Source organism: Callospermophilus lateralis, chromosome 19 (genome assembly GCF_048772815.1).
Source record: "Callospermophilus lateralis isolate mCalLat2 chromosome 19, mCalLat2.hap1, whole genome shotgun sequence".
Taxonomy (NCBI): domain Eukaryota; kingdom Metazoa; phylum Chordata; class Mammalia; order Rodentia; family Sciuridae; genus Callospermophilus; species Callospermophilus lateralis.
Window position 1 is genome coordinate 8,684,304 of NC_135323.1, and position 22,229 is coordinate 8,706,532.

At 51.4% G+C, this 22,229-nt stretch overlaps 2 protein-coding genes across 5 annotated transcripts; both read right to left on the reverse strand.

The window, feature by feature from the left end:
- Positions 1-286: 286 nt before the first annotated feature.
- Positions 287-10,736, reverse strand: Decr2 (2,4-dienoyl-CoA reductase 2). 4 transcript variants are annotated; one of them, XR_013089432.1, is made up of 9 exons: positions 10,589-10,736; positions 9,368-9,436; positions 8,540-8,591; positions 7,825-7,960; positions 5,813-6,103; positions 5,490-5,594; positions 5,026-5,243; positions 4,479-4,779; positions 287-858 (listed from the first exon to the last, which is right to left on the reverse strand). XR_013089432.1 is itself a non-coding variant. In XM_076840092.1 (9 exons), the coding sequence occupies exons 1-8, from the start codon at positions 10,666-10,668 to the stop codon at positions 5,026-5,028; spliced, it is 879 nt and encodes a 292-aa protein (XP_076696207.1). In that variant the 5' UTR covers positions 10,669-10,736; the 3' UTR covers positions 287-858. The 4 variants fall into 4 exon arrangements, 2 of the variants coding, with proteins under 2 accessions (XP_076696207.1, XP_076696206.1); XR_013089431.1 differs by having other exon boundaries at positions 4,479-4,853; XM_076840092.1 differs by lacking the exon at positions 4,479-4,779 and having other exon boundaries at positions 5,813-5,906; positions 5,979-6,103.
- Positions 10,737-11,873: 1,137 nt separating this feature from the next.
- Positions 11,874-15,701, reverse strand: Nme4 (NME/NM23 nucleoside diphosphate kinase 4). Its single transcript, XM_076840093.1, has 5 exons — positions 15,599-15,701; positions 13,446-13,579; positions 13,109-13,210; positions 12,871-12,983; positions 11,874-12,282 (listed from the first exon to the last, which is right to left on the reverse strand). Exons 1-5 carry the CDS (start codon positions 15,687-15,689, stop codon positions 12,159-12,161), a joined length of 564 nt encoding a protein of 187 aa, XP_076696208.1. The 5' UTR covers positions 15,690-15,701; the 3' UTR covers positions 11,874-12,158.
- Positions 15,702-22,229: the final 6,528 nt, after the last annotated feature.

Consider the following 22,229-nt stretch of genomic DNA (forward strand, 5'->3'; position numbering starts at 1 on the left):
AAGCAGTACTCTCCAAGCCTTGGCTTCAGGGGGAACCACTGTATTTACATTCACCAGATGAATTTATTGAGGGAACTGACACATGATCCAAGCAGAGCAAACCATCTTTCCCAAGAGTTTGGATGTCAACTGGCAGAAGGAGCAACCTGAGCAGGTGGCAGCTGGGCTGTGATGCCCAGGGGGTGAGGGAAGGAAGGAAGGGGTAGGGATAAAGGTTAGTGGTGAGCTCTGCTCAGCTTGCACAAGGCCCTGTGTTTGATCATAGCACAGAAAGAGCAGAAGGAAGGAAGGTAGGTTGTTTTATTTCTGGGTTCCAAAGGTCTGTGTCCCAGCTTCTTCCCAAAGTTCCAGTGCACTGCCCCACCCCACCTGGGAGCCTGTGAAGGACCCAGAATCCCCCAGACATTCCCCCCTTGGATCCAAAGGGCCAGAGTGGGTCTGCCACATGCCTCCAAGAGAAATGCCTAATGTGTCCTAAGGGAAAAACTGGGGCCTACATACCAGCCCAGATCTGAGGCCAGCACAGGAAGTTGTAATCTGGAGACCCCACCTGCCCCACTCTTCCCCAGTTTCAGTAGGCTTAGGCCTCAGCACAGAGCCAAGCACAAGTAAGATGCTTCTGGCTGCCTGGACATGCATCCTGGGGAAGGGGCTTGACTGCTGCCAGGCAGCTTTGTCTCGTCTCATAGGATAAAGGATGAAATGATGTGGAGGTCGGAGAAACACTTGCTAGCCTCCACTGTTGCAGCTGGCAAGGTTCTCTAGGATCCATCATCTCATGCTCCCCACCTCAGTCCAGGAGCCCACATGGACACAGGCAGAGAGAAGACAGGAAACCACTGGAGACATCAGCTCCTCCTAGGAGAGTCACATTTTAAGACAGGGTTTTAGTAGGTTACTGAGGCTAGCCTGGAATTTATGACTTTCTTGCCTCAGCCTCCCAAGAGATTGGAGTCACAGGCATGGCCACTGTACCCAGCTCAGCTCACATACTTCTGGGTCCCCCAGCACTTAGCACACACAGTGCTCACTTGGTGAGTGGACTAATGTCCAAGTGCGAAGGTCATCCTCAGCTGTTTACCATGGCCCCATGGGGTGACAGAGCTTTGGCAGGTTTCACAGTGTCCATGCTGGGAAGGGAGGAGGGATAAGGGCAGAGAGGCAGACCCTAGCATCTGGGAAAACCTTCCAGCAACAGGAAAGTGTGGGGAGTAGGCGCTGGTCCCAGGGTTTGCAGCACATGCGGGCCAGAGCTGGCTTGCTCAGGGTTACCATGGCAACAGAAGTCGTTGGTGGAACTCCCCAAATCATCACCATTTATTCTGAACATGTTTAAGGTTCTCTCTGCTTTATGAAACATGAGCACACCCAGATACTCACTGCAGACCCTGGATCCCAGTGACATCTGGGAAATAATCTGCACACCTCATGACAGGGTGGAGTAAAGAAGTTGGGATTTGTTTGCTTGTTCTTTCAACAGATACAGCACACAAAGCCTTTCTTCCTGAACCATTGTTGAGGACATGGTGCTTTGCATCTTGGCTCTGGGTGTTGTTTTTATGTATAGTTTTCAAAGGATGAAATTTTGTTTGCCTAGAACCTCATACATAAGAGGTAGTGTTACCACTGAGTCACACACCCAGTCACAGAGGATGAATTAAACAGCTTTAGCCATGGCGGAGGAAGCTTAGCATTGTCAGGGCCTGTCACCTTCCACAGCCAAGGGTACAGAAAATTCACTGCCCAAGGCTTATATAGATGAAATTATCCTTCTTGGGTTGGGTGGGTAGCTCAGCAGTAGAGCCATTGCCCAACATGCACCAGTCCTGGATCTGACCCCCAGCACCACAAAAAAAAAAAAAAGATACAAGTTACCCTTCCTTTCAAAGAACTGGTCATCTTTTCTATCTTTAAAGATAACCAGTGGCTTAGGAGGCTGCAGCAGGTGGATTGAGATTTCAGAGCTAGCCTCAGCAAAAGCAAGGTGCTAGGCAACTCAGTGAGACCCCATCTCTAAATAAAATACAAAATAGGGCTGGGGATGTGTCTCAGTAGTCAAGTGCCCCTGAGTTCAATCCCTGGTATATATCTTCATAAGACCAGGTGCAACCATGCATGCCTGTGATCCCAGCAACTCAGGAGGCTGAGGCAGGATGATCACAAGTTAAAGCCAATCTCAGCAACTTAGTGAGGCCCTGTTTAAAAGGAACTGGGCTGGGGTTGTGGTGCAGTGGTAGAGCATTTGCCTAGCACACATGAGGCACCACATAAAAAAACTAAATAAAATAAAAATGTATTGTGTCCATCCACAACTAAAAAATATTTTTAAAAAATAACAAAAAGAGCTGAGCGTGTAACTCACTGGTTAAGTACCCCTGGGTTCATCCCTCATATTAAAAAAAAAAAAAAAAAAAAAGATAATAAAGAATAAAAAACCCTGAGTGTGGCTCGGTGCTTATCTAGGCCAGTTCCTATAGCCAGGCTGCCTTCAACATCATGTCTCCATCATGACTATAGAAAGACATACAGCCCTGAGGCCCACTTCCTGGCTCTTCTGTCCTCTTGGAGGGAATCTTGAGGATGGGTCCCAGAAGGGGGCTTCTTTTTAACCAGACCAGTTGCTGGGCAATGTTCCCATCTTAACTGCCTTCAAGGTTCAAGGGCAACAATATGATGGCCACAACTAGCAGGCTTAGGGCCTCTCCCCTGAAGTCAGGCTTCATGAGGAAGGATAGCAGGCCCCAAGCTACAGCCAGAAAGCTCCGTGCATTCCAGAGGGCTGGTGAATGCCTCTGCTTCTCACTCTCCATACTTCCCTAATAACTATTTAACTGTTTTCTTTATATATATGTATGTGTGTGTGTATACACACGCACATACATACGTACATATGCGTGTGCATATATATACACACACACACACATATATATATATATATATATATATATATATATATATAAAATCCTTTAAAAGTATTTTTATTTTTTAGTTTTCAATGGACCTTTATTGTATTTATGTGCAGTGCTGAGAATCAAACCCAGTGCCTCACACATGCTAGGCAAGTGCTCTCCAACGGAGCTACAGCCCCAGCCCTGTTTTTTTTTTTTTTTTTTTTTTTCCAATAGCACGACACTCTGGCCCCAAATGTTTAACCAGCAGGTGCAGCCCAGTGTAGAAGCTGAGCTGCCTACAGGCAGCACTACAGCAGGCCTGCCACCCACTGTACTTGCAATGGCTGAGGACAGGTAAGGTCACCTCCTCTCAGGGTGATGGCCTGAGGCCAGAGCACTTAATATATTACACTTCAGTGGTGCAGAGAATTTTCCAAGATGAGGCAACTCCCTGGGACCTTGCTGACTGCCCTGCCAAGTGGGTCTTGTCCCTGTATGGGGATTGGAGCACCATCCCCACAGTTGCCCCTCCAGGCCACCAGGCAGTCCCAGGCTAGGAGAGCAGCTTTCACCTAGGACAGATTGAGGCTTCTCACTCCTGTCTCTGAATGACTTGTAGATAAGCAGGACACCTCCCCAGATCATACTGAGCTTTCTGGCTCATTCCAGGGCAGCATGGCTCAGATAGGACCTCACCCAGGGTTGTTGTACCCCACTCCTTTTGGAGCCCATCTCCTAGAGAGGGCAGGCACAGTCACCAGCATCCCACCTTCTTTTGCTGTGAACCAGGGACCATGGAGTTTATGTCCTGGCCAGAGAGAAGTCAGGAGGAAATGTCCCCACTGAAGCTACTGTTAGGTGGGCCAGGATAGGAGGGGCTGAGAGTCCTGAAGTGTCTACTAGCACCAGTGGCCATCACACAGGGGCCAGTATCAAAAAGGCACTCTGACTGCCAGAGACAGCCAGTAGCCCAGTGTAGACGCAAGTCCCAGATGCAGGCCACAGGCAGGCTCCAGGTGCAGCCCCCATTTGCCAAGTCCTTACAGAGGACCTTCAGGGAGGATGAATGAGGCTGGACATCAGGTGTACCATGATAAGGCTTGAAGGGTCGGGGATAAGGATCTCTGCTAGAGTAGCAGCACAGAGCTGCTGCTGACTAGCAGGCAGGAGTAGACACCCATAATGCCTTCCCTCATGCAGGTACCTACAGCTGCTCCCACTTTACAGGTTAGGAATAGCAAGTTGAAATCATGGCTTTCTAAAGCCAGTGGATAGCTGTAAACTCAATACTGTTTGCCAGTCGGGGCAGGCAATAGTGAAACTACATCAGACATCTCTTTCCTGGGACTGAAGCTGAACATGTCTAGGGTTTGAGGTGGAGGTGAATTGGGAAGCCAGAAAAGAGGGAGACCAGTAGGCTATGGGGAGGATGCTTCCTCCCACAAGGGCAGCCATAGGGCTGAAGCCTTGGCTGGAAGCCTTGCTGCTTGCCCTCTCCCATGTGCAGAATGGCCAGGAGAAGAAAGGGCATAGGAGTGTCCAAGTTGAGGAGAGGCAGAAAAAGATGGGAAGCAAGTGCAACCCTACCTCCAAAAGAGTGAGTGGTTCTTTTTAATGGTCTTCTTTTTCCTTATAAAATTTTCTGCAAAGGCAACGTATATATTTTTATAGCAAAAAGATACTGCATTTCCTGGAAAAATTCTAGATGTCTGTGTGAGAGGTTGCAGGCTGGGCTCACTGGCTAGTCACTCCTGCCCAGGACATAGTCTGAGGGGATGCAGAGTGCAAGTACAGCTCAGTCCTGAGAAAGGGCTGCACTACCAGATCCAGTGCTCTTGGCTTTGCTGTGGACTGCAAGAGAGACAGCTCCCAGAAGTATTCCCTGTTTCTGGATACAATATTGTGTATCAAAAGTTGTATCCCTCCAATATCCTCCAAAAACTCCAGCAGAGGCTGAGGTCACTGAGGAAGATCAAGTGGCACTGTACACTCCTGTATAGCTGAAGACCCCATCGGCAGCAACCCACATGTACTCAGGCTGGGGCAGGAGCAATTATACAGCTCCACCTTGCAGGGCATGGTCAGGAACATCCAAGGACACAGGTAAACCCCAGAAGCAGGAGCAACACCTCACCTAGAGCTTGGCAGAGGAGGATTCGAAGTCTGCCAGCTGCTTGGTGTCATTAGGGGATGTCAGCCAGGCCCCACCATCAACAACCAGCATGGTCCCGGTCACAAAGGAAGCCAGAGGGCTGGCCAGGTAGAGCACACTATGGGCAATCTCCGTCTTGTTTCCCAGCCTCTGCAGAGGGCTCACAAGGGCCTTTGTGCTTACTCTGGCCGGGGAACCACCTAGAGGGCAGGAGGCAGGGGCAGGAAGAGGGGGGCCTGCAATGAGCCCTAGGACCAGGGTCCTCTACCCTCCCTAGCCAGCTCTGCCTCTGAACCACATCTGAAAACGATGGATGGTGCTAATTTCAGCAGGCCTAGTGGAGCAGAACAGGATGGCTTTTCAACCCCCCAGGGTTCTAGCAGTATATGTGGGTGCCCAGTATCCTGAGTGACCCCATGGCAGGTCATGTTCCCCAGAAGACTTACCCAATCGCCGTAAGCCCTCTGTGCCACTGATGGGGCCTGGGGCAAGGCTGTTGATGCGAATGTTCTGGGGACCCCACTCCACAGCCAAGTGCCGTGTCATTGCATCTGTGTGGAAGCTGAAGATTTAGGGAAGGTCTAAGGAAGCAGGGGCTGCTGCTCTGTCTCCTAGAGTGGCTTAGGTGTGAGTGTGGGCCTAGGGTCAAGGCTAGGCCCTTTCCTACCCACCAATGGGCTTGGGATCACCTGGAGAATGTGGCTTCCAGGATGGTCAGGAGAGGACCCCCTGGGAGCCCAAGGTGAAAGACCAGAAGGGTTGCCCATACCCACAGCTGCCTTGGCAGAGCCTGCGTGCACCTGGAGCACCTGCCCCCGGAGATTCAGGGTAGCAGTGATGTTCACGATCACCCCTCCATGGTCCTGTAACACAGGAGGGTGGGGTGGTAAGTGGGCAGCAGGCAGAGGGGAGATCCTGGCCGAGAGGACACCCACCCGGAAGAACTTCTCATAGAGCACACGAGACACATTGAAGGTGCCAATTGTGTCGATGTCAACCACAGTCCTGAAGGCATTGAAGGACAGAGCACTGGCGGGACACAAGAAGTTTCCAGCTGCACCTGCAGAGGAGACAGATGATGATGCTGAAGTCTGGGGAAGATGGGGGGCCAGGAGGGCAGAAACCCAAAGGGAGGGTGCACAGTGAGCCCAACACCCGATAGGTGATGAGCAATGCTGTACAGGGTAGGAGACTAAGTACTTGGATAAGTTCCTGAAAGGCAGGAGTAAGACAGAACAGTATGTTATCCTCTGAGGAGTTTGGGAATCTGTAAACGAGACCTTATTTGAAATTAGGGTTTGTTTTATTTTGCTTTTGTACTAGAGATTGAACCCAGAGTGTTCAACCATTGAGCTACATCCCCAGCCATTTTTTTAATTTTGAGACAAGGTCTTAGTAAATTGCCCGGACTGATCTCTAACTTGTAAGCCTCCTGCTTCAGCCTCCTGAGTTGCTGGGATTAGAGGTATGTGCCACTATGCCTGGTAAATACAGGGTCATTTCAGATGCTCTCAAATTGAGGTCATACTGAATTGGGGTGAGCCCTAAATCCCATGATGGTGTCCTTATAAGAGGAGAGGATACAAAGACGTGCAGAGTGGAGGCTCTGTAATGACAGAGACAGAGATTAGAGCCATTGTAGCCCCACTCCAGGAACAAAGGCTTGCCCCACACTCTGCACTAAGATAAGGCCCCAGAGCAGAATTTCTCCTGGAGCATAGCCCTGCTATCACCTTGACTTTGTATTTTCTGGCTTCCAGAACCATGAGAGCATTTCTCTTGTTTTAAGCCACCCATTTTGTGGTACTCTAGAAACCAATATAGGAGATGTTTTTAAAGGGAATTTCAGCAGAGTGAACCTTAATGTAAACTACAGACTGTAAATAATATATATCAGTTGGGTGTGTGGCCACACCTATAATCCAGCAATTCAGGAGATTGAGGCAGGAGGATCACAAACTGGAGGCCAGTCTCAGCAACTCAGTGATAATCTTTTACAAATTAAAAAGGGCTGGAGCCAGGCGTGATGGTGCATACCTATAATCCCAGCAACTTAGCAAAGCCCTAAGCAACTTAGTGAGACCCTGTCTCAAAATAAAAAATAAAAGAGGGCTGCGGAGCTGGCTCAGTGGTTAAACCCCAATGAGTTAAATCCCTAGTACCAAAAAGACAAAGACAAAAAAAAAAAAGGACTGGTGGCGATATAGCTCAGTGGTAGGGGACCCCTGGGTTCAAGCCAGTGTCATTAAGGAAAAAAAAAAAATCAATATTGGTTCATCAATTGCAACAAATGGAAGATGTTAATAATAGGACAACTATGTCGGGTAGGTATGTGGACTTCTGTGAATAAATGCTTAATTATTCTGTAAATCTAAAACTATACTAAACAATGGAGTCTACTACTTTATGTATGTGTTGCTGGCATTGAACCCTGGGTCTTGCAGACATCACTCTACTATTGAGCTGCTCCCCAAACCGTGTTACTTTTTTTTAACTGGGAATTTCAGGACAAAGGGCACCCCTGACTTGTGATTCAGTCATGTTCATAGGGCATCCTCTTGAGCTGAGACTGAGCTAACCTACCACTTGGAAAGAACAGAGCCAGAGGCCTGGAGCTTGGGTCTTGCAGGTGTGTGGATTAGAGCTGAACCTGGTGCAGGTGTTGGGGCTCTCTGGTACCATCCCTGACCCTCCACCAGAGCTCTGGGTCCTCTCAATTACCATACTATAACCATCAGAAGCCTCTAGCCTCCCTCAGCATCAAAGCACTGTCCAACGCACCATTAATAAGGATATCGATTTTGCCAAACTCCTTCAGTGCCTGGTCCACAGCGGCCATGATGGCTGGGGGAGCTCGGACATCCATAGATAAAGGGAGACACTGCCGGCCAGTAGCAGCAATCAACTTCTTGGCAGCCTAGAGCCAGGAAAAGAGGTGGGTGGCCAGGAAGAGAGGTAGGCCATAGCCCTGGCCTGAAGAACCTTCAGAATCTGATGTAGATGATTAATCTCAGTTCCACTAAGACCCTGCTGCTCCCACTCTTGAAGACACCACCTGAAACTGGCCATCTTCTTGGCACTGGTAAAAAAAAAAATGGGTAAGACATCCCACACTCTCCACTGCCTTTAACCTGTTCCCACCCTGTCCCTCTGGGTCACCCTCCAGGCCATCATCACAGATCAATGGAAGCCCCACTTGAATCCAGAGTTTCCCCCCAGGTTGAGGACCTAGTCAGTGGGATGATGACCTTCATTGCCCTGAAGAGCCCAGAGAACTCTCCTGGGGCCAAATTATCTTCTAAAAAATGATCCCCACAGGACAAATAATCAGAATTTTAAGTCAAAGGTGTCTCTGGGAGTCCACTTCCACTGAGGCTCCATATTTGAGAGGGGAGCAAGATTTTGTGTCAGCATCCCCTGGGCCTCAGGACCTTCCCAGCCCAGGCTCAGGGCCCCAGAGCCACCTGTGGACAGGCCACAGGAGAGGCTCTCTCACCATGGAAACTCTCAGCAGACTCCTGCTGGCGATGACCGTGTGGCAGCCATGCCTGCAAAACCAGATGGCAAGCCTGAGGATAGCAGATGTACCAGTGGGCTCCCTCAGGGTCTCAGATAGAGTATAGCTGGGGGCAGAAGTGCAACTGGCAAAAGGCACAGGGGCCTGAGCAAGACTGAGCAGCTCTGGAGGGACCTCAGGTAGGTACATGGTTGCCCCTCCTACATGGGCCAGGTCTCTGGGATATATCAGCCACATGGGTATGTGGGACATGGTGGAACAGCAGAGGTGAGCCACTGACATCAGGCCCAGGCCTTCCAGGTCCCCTGCACAGCCCTGCATGCTCCACCCTCCTTCCTAGAGGCTAAGGGGAAAGGACAGAGTCTATTCTTGGGCAGGGTGCTCCCCTGGCCCACTCCCTGACACTTCCACCACCAGCACCTGTAGACAAGTTCCATGAGAGACATGGTATCCCAGCTAACCCTCACAGGAACTCTAGGCATGGGTGGCCATGTTCTGCATGAGGCCATCAGCCCTGAAGATGAGTCCTCCTGGAGTGGGTGTATCCCAGAGTCTCTTTCCAGTGGAATTCACCTCCACACTCTGTTCATAGCAAAGGGGTCTGAGGCAGCCCACCCTGATCTTCAGCTCTTAAAAGCCTCAGGAGGCTCTGAAGTCACAGCCACACAATCTCCTGATCTACAGGAGACCCCCAAGTCTTGCCACTTCTGGAAGCACTCAGCTCATCCCCAAGATCCAGCCAGGTCCAGGCAAGGGGCAATAAAGAACAGCGGGGGGGGGGGGGGGGGGGGGCAAAATAGTGCTCACCGCATGAACAGCTCAGCAATCCGGAACCCAATTCCAGAGCCACCTCCTGTGATAAAGGCCACTTTGTCCCTGAAACAAGGAAAGAAGTGACCTTTTAAAAGGTCACTGTTGGATATGGATATAGCTCAGTTGGTAGAGTGCTTTGCCTCACATGCACAAGGCCCTGAGTTCAATCCCCAGCATCACAAAAAAAAAGAAAAAAAGTCACTTTTGTTGAGCATGGCAATACACACCTGTTGTCCCAGCTACCCCAGAGTCTGAGGCAGAAGAATCATGAGTTCAAGGTGAACCTCAGCAACTTAGCAAGACCCTATCTCAAAAAAAAAAAGGGAGGGGGGCAGGGAGTGTATCTCATAGGTAGAGCTCCCCTGGGTTCAGTCTCCAGCGCCACAAAAATAAATAAGGCACAAGGTGGCATATGCCTATAATTCCAGTGACTTGGGAGGCTGAGGCACAGTGGATCACAAATTCAAGGCTTCGCCAATTTAGTGAGGCCCTAAGCATTTTTTTTTTTTTTTAAGAGGGAGAGAGAGAATATTTATTTTTTAGTTTTCGGTGGACACGGCATCTTTATTTTATTTTTATATGGTGCTGAGGATCGAACCCAGCACCCGCGCATGCCAAGCGAGCGCAGTTACCACTTGAGCCATATCCCCAGCCCCCTAAGCATCTTGATGAGACCCTGTCTCAAAAAATACTGGGGATGTGGTAAAGCGCCCTGAGTTCAATCCCCGGTACCACATAAGTAAACACTGTCAGGGAGGGCTGGTGACCTGTGGAGGACTTTGGTCCCCTGAACAGGCCCTTCCATCCTGTTGGACTTTGTACGAAAATAAAATGCAATCTTTTAGGCTTTCTGGATCTTTTGGGGGTAAAAAATGATTTTAGAATTAGGGTGTAGCTTAGTGGTAGAACGCTTACCTAGGGAGCACAAGGCCCTGGGTTCATCCCCAGCAGCAAAAAGGACAATTTTAACCAAAATTCTCTGAGAAAGTTATCAACGATACGTTTTCAAAACAGACAACCCCCATCCCCACAGTCTCTCTGCCCACCTTCCCGAGATTCTAAGCCTGCCAGACAAAACGGACTTCTCCTCTAAGCTCGCGGGAGATCCCGATGCGAGCATCTGCGCGCACTATCTAACCGGCCGCAACCCGCTCCCACAGTCTGCAACCCATCCGCCTGTCCCGCGCGGCCAGGGCAGCCCAGCTTGGCGCTCACTGGAGCAGGTCCGGGCAGAACAGGTAGCGGTACTCAGGAAGACATTCGTCCTCTTCCACGTCGGGCGGCAGCTGAGCCATGGCGCTTAGGGCAGGCCAGGTAGCAGGACAGACGGCAAGAAAGCCGAAACCTCTAGGCTCTGAACGTGAGGCTATCAGCCCTCCGCCCTCAACCAACCAGGATTGGAGACCCGCCGGCTACGCCCCAGAATTCCTCGCCCCTCCCACCCCAGGATGCCCCACCACAGGCTCCTTCCCCAGACTTCCCGCCCCGCCTCTCCGGGCGCAGGCGCAGTAAGGGGTGAAATCGCGTTTTGTTAGTCCTTCCCACCGGTAATGGTAGGCGACCGTTCTTCACCCACACTCAGACTACTGGACTAAGGCCAGTTCGTGGGGCGCTCGGCGTGCGGACTTACCCGCTTCGCGGACACGCTTTCCCCGTGGTGGATGACCCCGGGAAACATGACCCCGCGAAACTGAGGCCGAAAAGGCTTGGGCGTGCACGCAGGACTGCCCCTGTGCCGGGTGGAGAGCGTCTCGGCACTTCGCCCATACCATCTGTAGCGGCTCAGAGGCCGATGCTGAGAACCCAGACCCTAGACCTCCGTCGCTCCGTGTCAAGTGGGGAAGTGACAGCCAGGTCGGCCTCCCTGTAACCTGGGCTATAGAGAAGCAACCTCAGGACCCATGGATGTGAGCAGCTTGTGGCAACATGAAGATGTGCGGACGCCAGGTGGGCCCGGTGGCGCTGGCTTTTAATTCCAGGAGCTCAGGAGGCAGAGGCAGAAGGATGGCAAGTCCGAGGCCAACCTCTGCAAATTTAGGGAGACTGTCTCCAGAATTTTTTAAAAAGTCTGGAATGTAGCTCAGTGATTGAGCACTTGTTTAGCATGCATGAAGTCCTTAGGTGCAATTGCCAGTGCCAGGAAAAAAAAAAAAAATACTACTGCTGGGCAGCTTTTGGTGTTGAATGAAATCAGGCCACTAAGTGGGAGGCACCATGGTCACAGGCTCATTGTGCCTTGTGTGGTCCTAGTCCCTACCTCTCCCTTCCTCCACTCTCCTTCAGTAGAATCAGACTGGCTAGGCAGAGTTCCACTAGAATTTCCCCAGATTTCAGGCTGGAGGGCTCTGGACTCCTGCCTGATTCATACAGTCATCAAAGTCAGGGAGCCCCTTCTGTATGTGCAAGGCAGGAAACTTCAATTTTATTCTGTTTACTACTTCATAAAAGCATCTTTACTGTCTCAGAAATGGCAGAAGACAAAATGAGCACACCACCCCCATTATAAGCAGTGGATTTTAATGTGTCTCCTTTGGAGCAGTTAAGGTGACCTCTGAGGATGCCCAAAGGTTGTCTGGCACTTTGGTACAGAAGGATTTGGTAATCTTGTGCTGACTTAGGATACAGAAAGGCACATAGAGTTGGGCCTCAAACTCCCTTGGGCTGGGGTGGGGCAGAAAGTGAGCAAGAAAGTGGTTTGGGGGAGACAGGATGGGTGTGGCTTGAGTTGTTGACCAAAGCAGTTGGTCCTGGGTGGTTGCTGGGGCACTGAGGGCAGCACAAGCCCTCAAGCTGGGTAGCTGCTGCTGTAGTGGCCCCCATCTGCCCAGTTCACCAGCTCGCTGCTCTGGAACCACAGCTGGATCTCTCTCTGGGCCCCTTCCACTGAGTCACTGGCATGGATGATGTTCCTGTGCCAGGTAACAAGTAGCTTAGTCTCCAGTGTGCACCCGAGGGCCCTAGGGTCAATCTGCTGCTCCCCTGCACCCATGGGAGCAAGCAGTTGACTATGGAAGGAAAAGAAAAAATAGGAGCCAGAAAACTGCCAGCCCAGCCTCTGGGGCCAGCCCAAACCCTGAATTTTGGGAACCTCCTTTCCCCACCAGTGTCCCACACCAGCCCTTCAGGGTATCTGGCAGGACAGATAACACACAACACAGAGTACAGTCAAAACAACAAACAATGAGAATGTGTCATCATCAATAAGTGCATGGAAGGGCAGGGAAAGAAGTTGTTCTAGTCAGTATTATTCATGATGTCCCACTGTCAAGCCTCTTTGGCTTCACCCCCCACCAAGGGTGGGGAAAGCTCTGTCACATTTCTGTGACTGAGCGCTTCAGCACCCAGCCGGGGAGTGTGACCCAGTTACGTGCAAGGTTGGTCTCCCACAGCTTCACCCGCCACCCAGCAAGAAACCCAAGCCTTGGGATCTGCATGCTGTTGCTGGAATGGCCCTCCTCACCCCACAGCAGGCAACCCAGGTATCAGGCTCCCAGTACCTGCTGATGTGGATGCTGAAGTCCCCCCGGATGGTCCCAGGGGCAGCCTCAGTGGAGTCACTGTGTCCTATCATGGCCCTTGAGGCGCGGACCACATTGTACCCTTCCCAGACCTGCAGTACAGAGCTACAAGTTGGGGAGAAGTGAGGAGCACCAAGAGCCCAGGGCTCAAACCTTTCCCTGTGCTTGGTGGAGGACACACCCACATTGCACGTCCTCCACCCTAGTCCTGTCCTACCATTGCCACCACGGGCCCAGAGCTCATGTAGCTGATGAGGGCTGGGTAAAAGGGCTTCCTCTGTAGGTCCTGGTAGTGCTCAGCAAGGATGCTCTCAGGTGCCTGGGTAACATGGGAGAGGGGTAAGAGGAGTCCCTAAAGATGAGCCCCCCCAAAAAAAAACTGGTGTCCTGACCTCGGGGCACATTGCAGTTAATACCTACATAGGCTGGCATCCCAGACAGATACCTCCCCACACCTGCAAATACCAAGCCAGAAAACCCCCATGACACTGGACTGAGCTGTGAATAGCCAAGAAGCACCCCCAGTACCTCAAACACTACAAGGGCTCTGATACCTGCAGCATCTTCATGCCAACCAGCTTGAAGCCCCGCCTCTCAAAGCGCTGGATCACAGCTCCGATGAGCCGCCGCTGTACCCCATCTGGCTTCACTGCAACCAGGGTGCGCTCCTGGGTCCAGGAGGGCCCTCCTTTAAAAGTGGGGAAGTTTAGGGCTGCCATTACCTCACCCTTTCACATCTCCCCAACCTGAGTTCCTGCCTGGGCCCAGACAGCACTAGGCTTCAGAGTGCCTTTATGCAGGGCAGCTCTAGAAGGAACAAGCACAGCACTCCCGAACAGGAGCTACCTCCTAGCACTGCCTGCTAGGGGTACCCAAGGCAGCCTGTCCCCACAGGTTTCTCCCACACAGTGGCAAAAACTGCCCAAGACTGGTGCAGTGGTGTACACCTGTAATCCTTGCAGCTCAGGAGGCTGAGGCAGGAGGATTGTGAGTTCAAAGCCAGCCCCAGCAACTTAGTAAGACCCTGTCTCAAAAAAAATTTAAAAAGGGCTGAGGATGGGGGCTGGGGATGTGTCTCAAGCGTTGGTGCACTCGCCTGGCATGCGTGTGGCCCAGGTTCGATCCTAAGCACTACATACAAACAAAGATGTTGTGTCCGCTGAAAACTAAAAAAGAATAAATATTAAAATTATCTCTCTCTCTCTTTAAAGAAAAGGGGGGGGGTTGAGGATGTAGCTCAGTGGTTGATGGGTCCCTGAGTTCAATCCGTGGTACCAAAAAAATAATAAAAAATATGCCCAAATGGAGAATGGAGCTAGCTTCTCTTGAAAGGCATCTTAAAGCCAGACATGGTGGCACATGCCTGTAATCCCAGCAGCTTGGGAGGCTGAGGCAGGAGGGTTGCAAGTTCAATTGCAGCCTCCACAATTTAGCAGAGCCCTCAGAAACTCAGATCCTTTCTCTAAATAACATACAAAAAAAGGTCTGGGGCTGTGCCTCAGTGGTTGGGTGCCCCTAAATTCAGTCTTGGGTACCAAGAAAGAAAAAAGGCATCTTAATTAGCCCCCAAACCAGGGAGGCCCAGCCGGGCTTAGCTGAAGCCCACCAAACCAGGGAGGCCCAGCCGGGCTTAGCTGAAGCCCACCTGGGGACCTGGAGAAGCTATACTGGAAAGTGCACACCACTTGTCCTTCAGGAAATGGCAGGTGCTGTCTGAACCCCAGCCCTGTCACGTTGTGAGGAGCCCAGAGCCACCTCTGGTGTAGGCACCTGAAGAGGGGAAGTGCAGATGGGCCAGGCAGTGGGGACACAAGGGGCTTAATGAGAGGAAAGATGGAGGGGTTCCTATCCATAATTGAGGAGACTGGCGCCAGGCAGGAACTCAGCAGCTGTAGGACGTCAGGCTTGACTCAGACCAGTCCTGAGCCTCTCTCCGGAGGGCACTGCCAGGGAGCAGGGAGGCACCCTCATCGTCCTGCAGCCCCAAAGCACTCCCAGAGCAAGGAGCATCCCAGACCTTGGATGCCGCACAAAAGAAGATGGGCAGAATGAAGGAAAAATACCAAGCCGCAGGCCAGGTGTAGAGCTCCATCCTCAGGGGGAAAATTAACCGTGACGTACAGGCAGGGCAGCAAATGGAGGGGGATCAGCACACCCCTCGGGGCTGAAGGAACCCGGCAAGACCTCCCTCCACTAGCTTATTTGTTTCCCAAACCAGCGCTGGTGCTGGCTGGTTTGTGCCTGGGGGAGGCCGTCCGCTTTCAAGAGCGCATGGAAGAAAAACGATATTTGGCTCTCAGGAAACGCACTGAGGGGAGGCCGTCAGGGCAGGGGTCCCACGCAGGGCTGGGCCAGGCAGCCTTGGGCCTGGTGTCCCGACTCTGGCCCAGTTTGTCCAGGAACTGACGACCCCGGCAACAAAGGCTCCACAGGGAGTCCCCTATAAGCCATCGGTCCACTGGGACCGCCATCACGCTCGGGGTTGCCACCTGGCCTTTGGGTTTCTTCTGCTCCGGACCTTCGGCACCCCCAGAGCCAAGTAGCCTGAGGCTTTGCGGCTGCTGGGCCCCGCAGGGCGGGAATGCAAGGAAGGCGCAGGGCCAAGCCCGTGCCGGGCCCGCGCTTCCCGGCTGCCCGCCGCACGTGCGCGAACAAAGACCGGGGCCGCCCGCCCGCCTCCCGCCCGCCTCCCGCCCGCCCGACTCACCCGAGCTGGGGCGCACCAGCTGGTGCGGGCCCGGGGGGCGCGGCCCGCACAGTAGCGCCCAAAGCGCTGCACGCCCGAAGAGGCCGCCCATGATGCGGGCCCGCCCGGCGCAGCGCTCAGCGAGGCCAGGGCGGGGCGGGGCCGCGCTTCAGGACCGCCCCGCGCGCCCCAGGGGCGACCCGACCGGGCCCACTCCCCACTCCAGGCACGTGGAAACCCTCCGAGTCGGTTTCTGTTAATATCTGAAGCAAATAAAATTTAATAATAAGATCCAGCTAGAGTTAGTTCTGCCTCTGTTACCAACCCAACTGTTTGATATTGGACACGGAGTCAGGACAGGGCGCTCTTAGGGCTCCAGGCTTCCGGATTCTTCTTCCTAATTAGGAGGAAAAGACCGGTCACCGGCCCTGGAGCCCAATAGGGAGCTAACAACAGGCACTTCCCTTAGGGGCTATGTAAGTCCCTAAACCACACCGCTGCTGCTGCTGCTGCTACTGCTGCAGACGCTTCCGCCTCTACTGTATCCTGCGCTGAATAAACCCATCTCTGGACGACCTTGTGTGCTCCCTCACGTTCATACTTAGAGTAGTTGGGGTCTTTCTTAATGCCGTGACTCAGATTGGGCTCCCCTCACCCTCACTAGGTGAGGACCCCAATCGAACTCACCCCTACCGGCCTCAACTCGTCCCCAGTCCATTTCCTTGGTTGCAGGACCCATATCCACCAAGGGTCTTCAATTGGTAAGTTTCCTGCTTCTTGCTCACCCCTGCAGGTGGACTCTCAGGGGAAACTGACCATGGATCGTCAGACAGTACCCCTGACCACCTGTGGGAGGGAAATACGCCCCTCCTAGGCTTTTAATCCTCCTACCCCGCAGCCCTGGGCACCCCCCCACTCCCCGCATTGATACCGCCTGGTTATCGGTGACAAGTACTGCTTTCCCACGCAGTTGATGTTTGAACATTAGAGAAGCTTGCTGAGGCAAGCATATGAAGCAGGGTTTATCCCGTCATCCCAAGAAGTGAGGTATTCCGCCCTTTTTATATACGTCCTGGGCTTCCTTTGTTCTCCTGCCTTTTCCCCCTAATCTTTCTCCTTCCTGCATACTTGACTAGGCCCAGGAATGCTAGGTGGGAAGGCCAAAAGGTGGGAAACAGGTGGGCTGAAGGGGGAAGGGCAGGATGGAATAGGCAAGGACACATTATGGCTCCCTGTTGGGAGGAAGAATTCCTGGGACAGGTTACCTGGGCAACAGGTTGGAGCTGGGGCTGGTTCTTAATAAGATCCCACAGGGGACTGTCTACAACTTCCCAGACAAACTCAAAATTGGCCTCCTGGATCCGATCTGACTCGATTTACCTTTTTACACTGACTGCCTGTCTAATTCTGGCTTCAGCATCACCCCCATCACTTCCCCAGCCCCCTTTTAGTCCCCCTACAACCTGTTCTAAAACTCAACCTTTCTTCACATACTATCTCCCTCCTCTGTGAAGTGGTGGGTGCTGAAGGCATTGTGAGGGTTCATGTTCCCTTCTCCCAAATTGAGAAGCGCCTGGGCTCATACACTTCCAACCCCTCCTCATACACTGAGGAATTTCAATACCTTTTTCAGGCTTTAACCTCACTTTTCACAACATTTACATGATCCTGGCCAATACTCTTCTCCCAAAAGAGCACAGATGAGTCTGGGTACAAGCCCATAATTATGCTGATGAGGTTCATCAAACCACCTCAGCTCACCCGATAGGCACTCAGGCAGTCCCTGACCAGGACCCTAGTTGGGACTATAATACTGTTGCAGGATTAGCCCTGAGGGACCAATTTTCCACCTGCCTAGTTGCCAGACTCAGACAGGCAACTCAGAAGGCAGTTAATTCAAAAATCTCCAAGAGATCATTCAAGACAAAAATCAGAACCCCTCCACTTTATCTTAGATAGGCTGACTCAGGCCCTCCAACAATATGCTAATTAGACCCCGAAACTCCTAATGGGAGACAGTTCCTAACAACCCATTTCTTCTACCAAAGCTACCCCAACATAAAGGCCAAACTAAACAGGTTAGAAAGAGAGCCTCTCACCCCACAGAGGTGCTGGCGCTGGCCTTCAAGGTCTACAATAATAGGGAAGAAAAGGCCAAACCCCACAAATACCAGATGCTGGCTCAGGCCATTCGGGCATCCAGCCCCCCCTTCATCCTCTAAAGGACCTCTAAATGGCCCACCAGGGCTATGCTTCAAATGTGGAAGGGATGGCCACTGAGTCAGGGCTTGCCCTAACCCAAAGATTCCTATCCAACCCTGCCCAAAGTGCCAGTGTCCTGGTCATTGGGCTGTGGACTACCCTGGAACCCGAAGGGGGCCAGGGAGGCCCATAGCCTCACACATGACCTTCTGGGACTAGGGGCGGAGGACTGACAGGACCCTAAGTTTTCCTTCCCTGATGGCCATCACCACACAGGAACCGAGGGTCACACTCATTATAGACAAACACCCATGTCAGTAGGAGGCCAAACCCTCATGCCTAGGATCACTGCCCTAATCTCCTGCTCATTCCTCAGGGTCATATTCTTACCGCTGTTGACCGGTGACGAGTCCTTGCTTCCCTAGTGTTGAAGAATAACACCAAAGAAGCACGCCGAGGCAAGGTCAGAGTAGAAATTAGAAGTTTATTAAAGGACAGCAGAAAAGACTTCTCCCGGAGGTAGAAGGGGACCCAAGAGGTGGAATCCGTGGAAGTGTGGTTGTTTCCCCTTTTTATAGTTTTGGTGATGGAATGTGGGTTGGAAGGCCCGAGGGGTGGGACACAGGTGGGCCAAAGAAGTAGTCTGAGCAGGAAGGACTTCATTAACACTTCTTTGGGATGAACTTTGGCCTAGGGCCTTTTCAGGACTTCATTAACATTCCATGAGTTGTCCTTTTCCTGAGTCATTCTCAGCATGGCCTCCATTTTAGACCCGATTTACCTAACTACACTGACTACCTAATTTTAAATCTGGCTTCAATATTCTCCCACCAATTCTTGGTTATAGCCCAATGCCCAGTTCCCCTGCTAGGGCGAGACATCCTCTTCAAATTTGAGACATCCATCACTTTCAATCTTGACAAATCTCCTACATTCTCTCACTAATCATGTCCCCTTTAACAGAGGAGGAACTCCCCCTTCCCTTTCCCCCAGACAAAGTCAACCCCAAGGTATGGGACACCACAACCCCACCACTTGCACACTGCTCCCCCGTTATTATTACTTTAAAACATCCAGATGCCTATCCATGTCAACCCCAATATCCGCTTCCCTCTGCCAGCCTGATCAGCCTACAGCCCATCATTCAAATTCTCTTAACCAAGGACTTCCTCAGACCCACCCACTCGCCTTTCAACACTCCTATTCTAGCAGTGAAAAAAACCTAATGGCACCTTTCATTTAGTTCAAGATCTCCGGCTGATCAATGAGGCTGTTAAACCCATACACTCCTTGATTCCAAACCCATATACCATCCCATCCTCTATACCTCCTTCCTCAACTCACTTCTCAGTGATAGATCTCAAGGATGTTTTTTTCTCTATCCCCTTGGCCCCACAGTCCCAGGACCTCTTTGCTTTCACACAGATCCTAAAACACGCCAGTCTTGCAAACTGATCTGGACAGTCTTACCCTAGGGCTTCCGGGAAAGCCCTCTATATTCGGACAAACTTTGGCCACTGATCTAGATGACCTGTCCCTCTCACAGTCCCGATTACTATAATAGTAGATGTCCTACTCCTCTGTAGTCCCTCCCTGGAATAATCACAGAATGACATCTCACTTCTTCTCAATTTCCTAGCTGAAAGGGGCTACCGGGTCTCTCCTGCTAACGGCCAACTTTCAAAGGCCCAGGTTACCTACTTGAACCTGTTCTGTCCACCGCTCCATGACTACCACCACCAATCACAAGGCTTATATCAACCAACTACAGACTCCCAGCACCATAGAGGAAATCTTTTCATTCCTGAGGCTAGCAGGATACTTTAGAACATGGATTCCCAGCTTTTCTCTCTTAGTGAAACCCCTATATGACCTTGTCAAGTCTTTCCCCTCCAAGGTCCCTACAGGAGACCCCATCCAGCCTTTCCAAAAACTCCAGCAAGCCCTTTTGCAAGCCCCAGCACTGCAACTGTCTGACCTTCAAAGACCATTCCTTCTGTACTGCCATGAGAACCAGAATTTATCCCTGGGAATGTTGGGTTGAATGTTAGGCCCCTTGTTTGCCCCTGTGACTTATCTGTTCTGTCTAAACAGTTAGACCCTATTGTTTGGGTGTGGTCACCATGTCTCTACACCCTGTCAGTGGCCTATATCTTGCTCCTGGAAGCTACAAAGTTAACTTTTGGAGCACCTATAACAATTGCCAGTCCCCATCATCTCTAAGAACTCCTAAGATACAAGGGACTCCAGACTCTCCTGCCTTGCTGCATCCTTTCCCTCTTAGTGACTTTCATACATGACACCTCTACCTCCTTCCTGGCTTGAGTGCCCTTAAACCCTGCCTCCTTGCTCCCCATTTCATCTATCCATCCCTTACACAACTGCAGGGAGGTCTTGAACTACTTACACTCAATCTTCCACCCTAATCCCCCAAGCCCTACAGACTTTTCTCTTCACCTTTTTTACCCTGTCTTCAACAAACAGTTTATTAAAGACATCACCACTGCTTGCCAAGTCTGCCAGCAAGTCAACCCCCAAACCCCCCAAAACCAGGAACCTTTCCTACTCATCAAGCTCAAGGTCACATCCCCAGAGCCGACTGGCAGGTTGACTTTACGCACATGCCTGCGGTGAGGTGGTTATAATACCCTTTATTGATACCTTCTCAGGCTGGGTAGAGGCATTCCCCACATACCACAAGACAGCCTCCACTGTGGCCGCCTTCTATTAACTGACATTATACCAAGATTCGGGGTACCCAGGTCCTTTCAGTCGGACCTGAATTTATCTCTCAGATCACACAACAAATCACAGCATTCCTAGATTACCCTGGCACTTCCACATCCCTTACCATCCACAATCATCTGGTAAGGTTGAACGCTCCAATCACACTCTTAAAGAAATTTTAACCCAACTTTCCCTCGAGGTTCACCGCGACTGGGTCAAGCTACTTCCCATGCCTTATTCCACCTTAGAGTACTTCCAAAGAAACTCTCACAACTCTCACCTTTCGAGGTCCTTTATGGACGGACGCCCGGTTCTGCCCCCTGGCCTCACTCCTTCCCTCCTGGCACCTGGCTGAAAACCTTTCCTTTCCTCTTCTCTCCTTCATCCACTCTGAACTTTGGAAACATGAAGACCTCCTATTGCCTGATGCATCTGATCTTTCCCCGACCTTCCCTTTAACCTCGGGCATGTGGGTCTATTATACTCCCCTTTCCAAGAGCCCAGACCTTTCCCCAAAATGGAAAAGACCCTTACAAGTTGTCCTATCTACCCCCACAGCAGCCAGACTCTTGGAAGGATCAGCTATGCTGTCCCCTTGGATTCACATCTCCCGACAGAAGCTGACTCCCAGCCGAGCCAAGGAGGAACAACATTCAAACACCTCGCTTGCACTACCTCCTAAACCCACTTATACCTCTCACCTCCACCCTGATAGGCCTCTTAAGCTCCGCATCTCCCAGACATCATGCTAGCCTTGCTCACGACGACCCTCTTACACGTTTTCTTCCTCCCTCTTCCCAGGCTTGCCCCCAATTCTTGCAGTACCCCGCCATGCATGTACACTTTTCAAATTTGGTAGCTTAACAACCATGGTCAGGAAACCCATCTACTCAATCAGTCCTCCTGCCCATTAGCTAGCTGCCCCTCCATCACCCTCTCCTTCGATGCAGTCTCCACTTGTGCCCATCAATGTGGCCATGGTTTGGCCAGCTATCCTAAGTTCTTATGCTTTGAGGAGGACCAGCAAAATGACACAAGGATCTCTTGGGCTGGGTAGGCTGCCCTTCCTGGAACTGTGAATATCATTGGTCCCATCCCACCATGGGGAAATCCCAATGGGGAATCAGGCCGGGTGCCTACAGTCAACCAGTGGGTCCCACAATGTTACATTTCAGTTTCCCGATCCCTCCTCTTGGCAATCCAGGATAGCAGCTGTAGGCTTCTACAACTCCAACGGGTACAGCAGCAGAGGGAAAATCATCATAAAAAAAGATTATTACTGGGGCTGGGGATGTGGCTCAAGCGGTAGCGCGCTCGCCTGGCATGCGTGCGGCCTGGGTTCGATCCTCAGCACCACATACAAAAGATGTTGTGTCCGCCGAAAACTGAAAAATAAATACTGAAATTCTAAAAAAAAAAAAAAAAAAAAAAAAAGATTATTACTGACTCCTCCTCACGCCACCCAAATTCACATCAAGTCACAGCACAAATCCTTAAACTGCTCCCTACCTTCTCATGGGATAGGATATTAACACTCCCTCCAGCTCCTTCACAAGATTCTACTTCCAACTTCTCTTCCTGCTTTCTCTGTGTGCCTCTCTGGTGACCCCTACTGGCCTCTGTCGCTATTAATGCCACCCACCTCCACTGGGTCCTGCCCAGCCACCAACAGCCCCATATCTCCCACCCTACACCTGTCTTCCCCTGTTCATTAACATCACCA

Excerpts from the sequence above, each read along its gene's own strand:
- Nme4 (XM_076840093.1), bottom strand. The coding sequence starts at position 15,689 with ATGGGCGGCCTCTTCGGGCGTGCAGCGCTTTGGGCGCTACTGTGCGGG. Across the intron at positions 12,984-13,108 it reads CTGGGCCCGTGGTGGCAATG|GTCTGGGAAGGGTACAATGT; the intron begins GTAGGACAGGAC and ends TCTGTACTGCAG. Across the intron at positions 12,283-12,870 it reads TTCAGCATCCACATCAGCAG|GAACATCATCCATGCCAGTG; the intron begins GTACTGGGAGCC and ends TACCTGGCACAG.
- Decr2 (XM_076840091.1), bottom strand. The coding sequence starts at position 10,668 with ATGGCTCAGCTGCCGCCCGACGTGGAAGAGGACGAATGTCTTCCTGAG. Across the intron at positions 6,104-7,824 it reads AATCGATATCCTTATTAATG|GTGCAGCTGGAAACTTCTTG; the intron begins GTGCGTTGGACA and ends TCTCCTCTGCAG. Across the intron at positions 5,244-5,489 it reads AGAGGGCTTACGGCGATTGG|GTGGTTCCCCGGCCAGAGTA; the intron begins GTAAGTCTTCTG and ends CCTGCCCTCTAG.